General features: G+C 35.9%; 1 protein-coding gene across 1 annotated transcript in view; it reads left to right on the top strand.

Moving 5' to 3' along the window:
- The window catches only part of LOC107691880 (poly(rC)-binding protein 4-like), a 67,517-nt gene that overhangs the window by 29,232 nt on the left and 28,089 nt on the right, over positions 1–10,196 (top strand). Inside the window, exons 3-5 of the mRNA XM_016490709.1 lie at positions 2,052–2,075; positions 6,768–6,800; positions 8,918–9,034. Of these exons, the coding sequence (XP_016346195.1) occupies positions 2,052–2,075; positions 6,768–6,800; positions 8,918–9,034 (174 nt within the window). The remainder of the gene's footprint in view (positions 1–2,051; positions 2,076–6,767; positions 6,801–8,917; positions 9,035–10,196) is intronic.

Raw genomic sequence — 10,196 nt, forward strand, 5'->3', positions numbered from 1 at the left:
ATATATATATATATGTTATGCTAAATATGATGGAACATTATTTCACCTCTATTTTGACATTTGATTTTAACAAAAGTTATTTGAATCATTGAACTAGACACTGGTTTCTATGTGTTTTTATAATTACTTTTGTACAGTAAAAAAAATAATATTGCTGTTTATTGTTGAGTTTTAATATTCTGTTGGATATACTGTAAATTGATTAAATATTAATATCTTTAATGTGATAAATATCATTCTTGTGTTAATTTAGTAAAAAAAAACATGCCACGATTATTTCCAACTAGATTCTTTGATGTATTTTACATTTCCTAAATGCTTTGAATCTGCTTGAATTCTCCAAAGTTCTTAGTAAACAAATGGTTGTGGATTTCATTGCCATGTCATTACAGTGTCAACATGTTCGTTTAACTGTCAGCCAGCTGCCAGTGACAGATTTCCACCCACAAGCCTAGAACTCCTTGATATTTCTCATTTGCATATTACTAAAAAGGAATGAGTCATTAAAAACAGTCATGAAAAACCAATGAAAACATAATGAACCGTTAATAAACCGCCACATTTATATGATTTATGTGCCAATTTACCTTAATTTTTAACAGATTGTGATTTGATCTTCCAATGAAGATAAACACAGAGATCATTCAAGACTTAAGTGATGCCTTTGATTTTTGGCAGTTTAAAACTCAAATCCTTGCTGAAAACTTTTCGAGAAACTTTGGTACATGAAGTCATAGTACCATAAGTGGTACATAACATCATCCTTCAGACTTTTTCCTGCACTCTAGCCAGAGTTACCACATTTCACAAATCAACCGCCAGCTGCGAGAAAACAAAGTTGACGGTTTGCATATTCATACAGCATGATTCGTATTGGAATGTACGATTTAAAAAAAAAAAAATCAAGCATGAAAGTCCACCTCTAAACCTAATCGTCAGTTAGTATGATCTAATTTGTACACTTTCGTAAAATCTGTTTACACCCAGTCGTACGAAAACGTACAAATGAGTACAAATTAATTTAAATTAGCCACCAATTCGCCAAAACTTACAATAGTAACAAATTGGCAATAGAGTGTGTTGAGCCACTTGACAAACATTACAAGAAAGTGCATTGCAGTTTCACAAGTAATGAATGTGATTTGAATGCCCATTTGTCAAGCATACTTTAAAGTCAACATGAAATCAACACACATTGTTGGTCTTATTGTAATCGGTTAATCAGTGTATGTTACTCTAAAGAAGAAAAACACTTTGCTGTTTAATATCTAATTAAAATGAAATGTGATTAGAAATTATCCAACATGCTCCACCTTTAAAATGGCTTCACAACAAACTACCATACACTCTTAAAAATAAAGGTTTCAAAATGGGTTTTTTGCAGTGATGCCATAGAACAGGGGTCCTCAACTCTGGACCTTAAGATCCACTTCCCTGCAGAGTTTAGCTCCAACCCTAATCAAACACACCTAAACAAGCTAACCAAGGTCTTCAGGATTGCTACAAAGTTGCAGGTAGGTGTGTTTAGTAGCTAGGATCTCGAGGTCCAGAGTTGAGGACCCCAGCCATAGAAGAACCATTTTTGGTTCCCCAGTGAACCTTTCTGAGAACAGAACCACTTTTTCTTAGAGTGAAGAACATTGAAGAACCTTTTTCCATGAACGGAATGGAAATGGTGTTAAAGGATCTTAATGGAACCACTGATGCCAATAAAGAATCTTTGTTTTTAAGAGTGTATAGTAACTTTCGCAATCCAATCAAATCCCGATGGATAAAACCAAGTTTTGTCCTGAAATATTGTACTTCTTGGTCACATAAATCAAATGGGTTATGAACACCATTTTGTGTTGACTTTAAACCCAAGATGGGACATTTAAAAGCTACCAAGTGCTTCCAGAGCCTGTAGGGCTCTGATCTAATATGGTTCCACGTGATCCCCAAGTGCACAGACACTCCAGACCCAGCCTACCTCATCAAAACCCACAGACGGATGAGCGGGGAGTGAGCTTTGTAATCAATAAGCTGACATTTGCTTTGTTTCATTTTCACAGGAGGTCGGTAGCATCATAGGCAAGGTGAGCGAATCTCTTTGTTCCTATTGTCCCTGCTGTTGACTTATTAGATTTGGTGGATGCGTCTTGAGATTTTTGTCGCTATTGGGTTTGTTTTTTCCTCTGTATTAGATTGTTCTCACAATCTTCCTCACAGACCTTTAGGTTACAATCCAAAAGCCCAGATTAGAAACCTACAGAATGTATCACTATGCGACTTGATGTTTCCTAGCAAATGGCTTGTTAAATGCGACGAGTCGTGCATCTTATGTATTAATGATCTGGATATATTACGCTGTTCAATTCTACAGCTAGCTCTGTTTATCCCTAGAGCGAGTGCAATTGTCTAAACATGGCACAATCTCTTGGAGAGGCCCGATGTAGATGTCACAATGATTAGTAAACAGTGTGTCAGCTACTGATGGGATGATTTTTGTGGGATTTTTTTTCCCTGCTTCGGACACCTCTGGGTCCTGGAGTGACAAAACACATACACGCACAAATACACACGGTTGTTGGCATTTCCTTGGCTCCAAATAAATCTCTTGTGATACACAAAGCTCTCTTCAGAACTGGCCTGCTAATAGGTCTCTGGGCCTTTGCCAGAGTTTGGCCTCAGGACAAGAGCCAGACGGACGGATACAGACCACTCTGAGCTCCATTGCTGCAAATACGTCTTCTTGAAAACACAGTTCACTCTTGTCTTGCACAAAAAGAATTAAAAAATGAAGACTGTTGCAGTGTCCTAAAAGTGATGAAGAATATGTGAACACAAACGCAAACTTGATTTCATAGTGTGTTCTGATTAAAACATTTAAACAACAAATCAAGAACAAGCTTAGCTGCACTTACTGTAGCAGGGATCTCATCAACCAATGAAAAACAAACGGTAACTGCAACAAGTAATGGCCGAAACATAGTCTGCACCAGAGCTGGGTAGATTACTTACAAACTGTAGTCGTTACTGATTCCAAATTACATGACAAAAATTGTAGTTGACAGACTACTTTTTGATTACTTCAACTCGCTTATCACATTGATTTAAATCAGATAATCCTGTACCATTAGTTGTATTTTTGATATGCAATGTTGAAACACTTCTTAAACCTGAAATGATTTTTGTAAATCGAGTGGTCAAATGCTGTGTAGCCACCTGACTAATGACTGTTTTTTAAATTATTAAATTATAAATTGTAATAATGTTACAGTAAAAATGTTCAAATGTAATTTAATCTAATTACAAGTACTTTATTTTTGTAATCGGATTACGTAATCAGATTACATAATCAGTTACTACCCAGCTCTGGTCTGCGCAGACATGTGAACGCAAGCATTCCCTGCTAAGCAAACTTGATTTAATATTGTGTTCTGATTAAAACATCGAAACAACAAATCAAGAACAAACTTAGGTGCACTTCCTGTAGCAGGGATTTCTTTGAACAATAAAAACAAAGCATAGCTGCAACAAGCAGTGCCAGAAACAGAATCTATGCAAGTAGGTGAACGCAAACGTTCCTTGCTACACAAACTCGATTTCATATTTTATTCTGGTTAAAACTTCCAAACTACAAATCAATAATAAGCTTAGCTGCACTTCCTGTAGCAGGGATCTCATCAACCAATAAAAAGAAACCGCTGCAACAAGTAGTGCCTGAAACATACGCAAGTATGTGAATGCGCGTTTTCCTTGCTACGCAAACTTAATATTTACGCACATTTTTTTACCATATGCAAACTTTATATCGTGTTCTGGCACACACAAAAAAAGTTTGTGCAGCTGTGTGTGCGTTTCTTGCATTGCCACAAGGGGCGCTATAGCTAGCGTATATAATTTATTCTTTTATTACAGATCGACTACTATTAGGACAAAGCAACTGTTTGCAGAGAATCTGGCTGAGCATGTTTGCTTAAGTTAGTTAAACCATCTACATGATTAGCTAGCTATCTGAATTATAACACGCTGATAACTCTATCGCCCCCTTAAGTTCTGGGGTTATGCACACATTCAGTTTGTTGGCCAGGCATTCGTGTCTGCATTTAAATACTTGCATAGAGTATGTTTCTGGCTGTACTTCCCAGTACTGGCAATGTTCCTAAATCAAAGTGTAACATTGCTGTATCAAAAAGAAAAAGTTAAAAAGCCTTCATCCTTTTGGTGCATTAATTTAAGCCACAGTTAGATTTTTCATCAGGCTAATTTGAATATGATGTTCTCTCACCAAGGACTGAAATCATACACAGCTGTCCCAAGGCTTTTAGGTGACATTTATGGAATGATGATCATGTAATGCTCAATCACGTTCCAGTAAAAGATCAGCTAAATTATGTTTTGACATCATCTGTTGTCTTCTTTTACCCTATCTTGTTTTTTCTCTGAAGCATAGTAAATAAATGAAGGCCTATATTGTATAACTCCCCACTGTGAAATCAATAAACCAAGGCTTGGTTTCACAGACATAGATTAAACACATCCTAGAATAAATCTGTGCCGTTACCGGTGGTTCTCCATCACAAATCTCCACTGGAGATATTCGTGGGGAGGGGCGGCCTAGAGTCAATTACTATTCGTAATGCATCTTCAGGAGAAAGGAATGAAGGTGAATAGTAAATTACAAGCAGTAAGAGAGCTCAGCCACAGTGGACAATGTTTAATTTGACATAAATGAAAATGAGGCCTCGGAAGTGACTGGAAGTACAAGCGTTCAATGGGCTTCATTCATAAAAACACAAGCAGAACAAATTTCTTTGTTCATGCTGGATTCTTTGTTCAAGAAGCATTCTTGCGTAAACTGTTGCAATGAATCAAAATTCGTTTTTTTTAATGAATGGTATGCACAGAACATTTAAAAGATGAAAAAGAATTATGGAGAATCAGTAAATTATAAATAATGTATTGCTATTGTGTGATAATCATGTAATCAATAAAAAGCAACTGCAGTATGATTATGAGTATTATAAAATGTAATTTAATCTGATTACAAGTACATAATTTTTGGAATATGATTACATAATCCAGATTACATGTAATCGGTTACTACGAACAGGACGCATTTCTTTGTTCATGCTGGCTTCTGTTCAAGACGCATTCTTGCATAAAATGTTACAATGAATCACAATTCGTAATTGTTTTGTATGAATGGGTTTCACGGGAACAAGTTTTTTCTTTGTCATATTTATAGTTTTTTATTTATTTATTTGACAAAAAAATTTTAATTATAAAATTACAAAAAGCTTAAAGTTAGATATTAATATAATTGGAATGCTATTATAGGTTTTATTAATAGTTATATATTTTATTTATTTTAGTAATTTTAGTAAATAGTTCTAGTAATTTTGTTGTTTTTGTAATTTTAGTTTAGTTTTTTAACATCTCTATATATTTATACATAGTATATGTCCTTTTTATAATAGTTTTTATTTGTTTTATTTTTAGTGATTTTAGTAGATCAAGTTAAATTAAATGAATATGAGAAATGTTTTTTTTTTTTTTTGGCAACAAGCTGAAATGAAATACTTTTTACATGTTTTGTTTCAATTAATGTTGATTTTATTTCAAATAACATTTAGTTAGTTAGTTAACTATAATAACCCAACATTGTCATTGATGAACAACAAAACCCCAAAACATTTTTGTCAGTCATTTTGTTAAATATGCATTTTTAATGTTTCATTGGCTGAATCAACAAACAAGTATGACATATTAACAAAATCCTGACATGAAACTCTAGATGGTGCAGTCCAATAGGTCTAACTCAATCTGACATAATGACATCATCACATGGTGCAGCTGATTGGTTCTTTTCGTATCAGCAGTCAATGAGCTTGCTGCTCAACATTCAAATACTTGGCTAGTGCTTGCTGTAGCAGTTGCAGTGTGCTTTAGAAACCCTCCACCTTCCCCAGCTCCACCTGTATAGATCTGCTATGGGGTTATTCATGTATGCTACATAGGGGTTATTCATATATGTATATGTGCAGCAGCAATATTTCTTACCAAAGCCTCAGAGAGTTGTCATGATAGAAATGTACATCTGGTCTTCTGCAGCCTTGTTTTTGTTCAGTTGTATATGGTTTCAACTCTGAAAGGGACTGGTTCAGTTATATTTAGGTTATTCAATAAGCATTTGCAAACACTGCTACATGCATCATAGTTTGATGTTTTAAAGAACTTTGTGGCATGACATTTTATTCGTATTAAGGCTAGATTTATGAGATGGGTGGTCTCGAAAATGTTTCATCTGAAATGTCAATTTCCCTGATAAATTAAAACCACCCAAGCCTCGCTTCACCTCTGTTATGACATATCCAATCATCCTTTTAGCCCATCTAAAGACAATGAAACGCCAGTCAAGCGTGCAAAAGCAGGTCTGCAGTCATGACTATGCTGCACACGTTAGCTTTTGTGTCGGAGATAGCGAGACACTATCTGAGGCTATCTAAGTGATTCATGGACTATTGATTCCCTAGTCAGTCCAATTGCAGGGCCTTCGATTGGAAAACCTGTTCCCCTGAGGCCTATCCATGCAGATGCCATATTGCTGTGTAGTGAAGCAGAATTGATATTAATTTGAGATATCTGTTAAACTAGTCAAACTCACTTTATCCTCCACTATAAGCCATTGTGAAAGACAGTCACCCTGGGAAAACAATATGTCATGCAAACAAACGCGAGACAAAGGCAATAAGTGCTTTATGATTTTTTTTTCTCCCCTACAGAAAGGAGAGACTGTGAAAAGGATACGAGAGGAGGTAAGCTACATGCTACTCATAAATATTGTCTTTCTCAGCTTCCCAGCATGCATCATGCGCGCAGACCAGACGGTATTCCTTTGAAGCTAGTGCGGCACAACACCACATGCATTTTTACACATAAATGTGGATTAATGCTGGAAGTAAGACACTGAAATGCCCTTACATCCCACATACGTCCTGAAAACAGTTGACGTCCGCCACATTAAAGCTGAAAGACTGCAGAAGACATTAATATTTAAATGAAGCCTTTCATCTCAAGGGCGCATGATGCGCACATGCGGCGGACTCTAATTCATTAGTTTGATATGAATGTGTTGGTATTTTCAAGGTAGTTGCTAATAACAATAGCTTCTGGGTAAAGATTGAAGTGGGTTACCAAGGAGAAAAACCCAGGAGTGGGTGAGTGTGTTCCTGTGAGAATAAAAAAATATATATTTTTATTTTTCCTGACAGTGCTGATCAGTAGAAATTATTTCTTGTCTCTAGTTCTCTAGCTCGCCTAAACCTCTACCTAATGGTTTTTTGCTTCCTAACAACATAAAATGTCAAGAAGATTGTGTTTTTTCAACCTAATTAATGGTTTGGGGGGTGGTAAATGTGAACGCAAGCTTGCGCATGAGGCATTCTCTATTGCATTAGTTGGGACACCACAGGGGTCAATCCTGGGCCCGATAGATGTCATAAACAGAAGAAATTGCCACTGGAAGTTTTTTTTTCTGCTGTCCTGTGCTATTTATTAGCAGAAGGAGCTTAAAGAAAGGGGGGCGGAAATTAAAATCTGTCATCATGTACTCACCCTGTCACACCAAATCCATACGACTTTCTTGTGCGGAATGTAAAAAGAGATATTTTGAAGAATATTCATGCTGCTCTTTTCCATACGACAAAATCATATAGTTGTGAATCTCAAAGGCATAATAAAACTACACTATAATCCAAATGTTTCGAATAAATCGTTCATTTCTATCACTCCACAACAAATCCTTTAAAAATTCAGAACAGAACAGAAATGACAAGTTTAAACAGTTTAAAACAATCATAAATTATAATGGAATTCATTATAATCACCAAGTCTATACAAGATTAAAGTAAAACTGAAACTACCTTTGTGCGGGGAAAAATTTGCTATAAAAAATTAACTTCGGCGCCAAATGTTTGCGCTTTGTGCACGGTTTGCATGCTTTACAGTAATTGCATCAGATAAGTTGGTTTGTAATATAAGTTTCAGGTGATTAAATATATATATATATATATATATATATATATACACACACATTTTTTGATATTTTATAAATAATATTAATATACAAATTGTATAAAATGTAAGTTATACTGTAGCTTCAATACACTGTTGACTAAACTCACTTGCATTTGCATGCATTTGTGCATGATTGATAGAGAGATCAGTTTAAATGAAGCTGACAGTCAGAGCCCTTCAAGAGAATGAATCATGCAGCTCAGTCCAAATCTCTGCTGGAGACATCCACACATTTAGACAGAACACACACGATACGCACACCTAACATAAGGCCTATGCGGGCGGAACTAGTTTCCCTGAGGAGGTCAGGTAAATTTGTGTTTTACAGATGTATGTTGTGATTTTAATCCCATCCGAATCGAACACGCCTGCGTTTTTCTCGCACAGCCCTGGTTAAAAAATACAGAACAAATTGCCTACTATTTTCTTGAGCGTCCTCTGAGAAATCTAATCCTGTCTGGATAGGAATGTCTTGTGGTATATTATGTTTTTTTTTACAATGCTGAATATGGTAACTATTTTTTTGTCTTCATTATGGATTAAGGTGTTTTTGCCAACTTGGAGTTAAAAAAACAGTTGGTGGTTCAAGTACTGTTGGCATCCTACCTGATGTAGAAAGAAAATGCATTTTTATTAATATATGTGCCTAAAAATGCACACATACCGCCTGCATATTTCATTTCTGAGGTTAAAATACAATACAAGCAAGGCCACAACTTTCCTATGCATTTGAGCAGAAATACTTCGTACTAGAGTAAATGCATAATATTTAGTTTATTTACTCATTTTTTTTTTCCTCTTTCTCTTTATCAACCTCCCATCCATTTACTGTTCCTTTACTTTTCCATCCTTACAGAGCAGTGCACGTATCAATATCTCAGAAGGCTCATGCCCAGAGAGAATCATCACCATCACGGGTGCCACAGAGTGTGTGTTTAGAGCCTTCACTATGATCACACTCAAACTGGAGGAGGTAAGTACAGGAAAACCACTCTTACATATACAAGCACGCTGAGCAATAAGCATAAAATATAATAAAAACATGCATGTCATTTCGCCAATGTTAGAGAAACAGTCCCATAAAAAAGTCAAACTGACCTTATTAGTTAAGACTAATGGAAATTGGATAAAAAATGTGTTTATACCTATGAATAATTACTTAAAGCTATGTTAAATCTACTCAAATTTGTCACATCGTCAACAGTATGTGCAAATAACTGATGTTTGTCAAAAATGAATGAATTCCGGTCAATTTGCAGTGATAAAGCTGTCAGCATGAATGCTTCTTAAAGAAACAGTTCACCCAAAAATGAAAAAATCACAATCAAAAATCCAAGATGTAGATGATTTTGTTTCTTCATCAGATTTGGAGAAATGTAGCACTAGTGAACTTGCTCACCAATCGATCCTCTGCAGTGAATGGGTGCCGTCAGAATGAGAGTCCAAACACATAATGAAAACATCACAATAATCCACAAGTAATCCACACCACTCCAGTCCATCAATTAACATTTTGTGAACTGACAAATCCATCAAGACGTTTTTAAGTTCAGGAAAAAAAATGCAAGTCCTCTCTTCCTAATATTGTTTTCTCCAGTGAAAAAAAGTCGTCTTGCCTGAATAAGGAGAGAAATGTGCACAGATCAAGAACAATTTTCAGCAAATTTTCATTTTTATTAAAACATGTTCCTATTCTTATTGGGCCCTATTATACATCCGGCGCAATGCGGCACCAGGTGTGACGCAAGTGTTTTTTGCTAGTTTCAGCCCGACGCAGTTGTCATTTTCACATCCTGTGCCACGTTGTTTAAATAGCAAATGCATTTGCGCCCATTTGTGTGCCCAATGGGCGTGCTGGTCTGAAAATAGGTGTGTTCAGGCGCATTGCTGGCGCATTGCTATTTTGAGGCAACTGAAATAGACTGCGCCATTGACCAACAAAAACCTGGTCTAAAGTAAATGGTGCAGTAGTTTTTTTGTTATTTAAAGAGCGCGTTAGTATAGGCGGGTCCACAGCGTGCATACACTCTGCTTATTACACACACAGGGATGCACAGCAGCACACAAACATGCCAAATATTAAAAATGAAAGGATTGCAATGTAAAAGATTATTATTGTGTAGGCTACATAAATA

The sequence above is a fragment of the Sinocyclocheilus anshuiensis genome, unplaced genomic scaffold (genome assembly GCF_001515605.1).
Source record: "Sinocyclocheilus anshuiensis isolate Anshui unplaced genomic scaffold, SAMN03320099.WGS_v1.1 scaffold510, whole genome shotgun sequence".
NCBI classification, from domain to species: Eukaryota; Metazoa; Chordata; class Actinopteri; order Cypriniformes; family Cyprinidae; genus Sinocyclocheilus; species Sinocyclocheilus anshuiensis.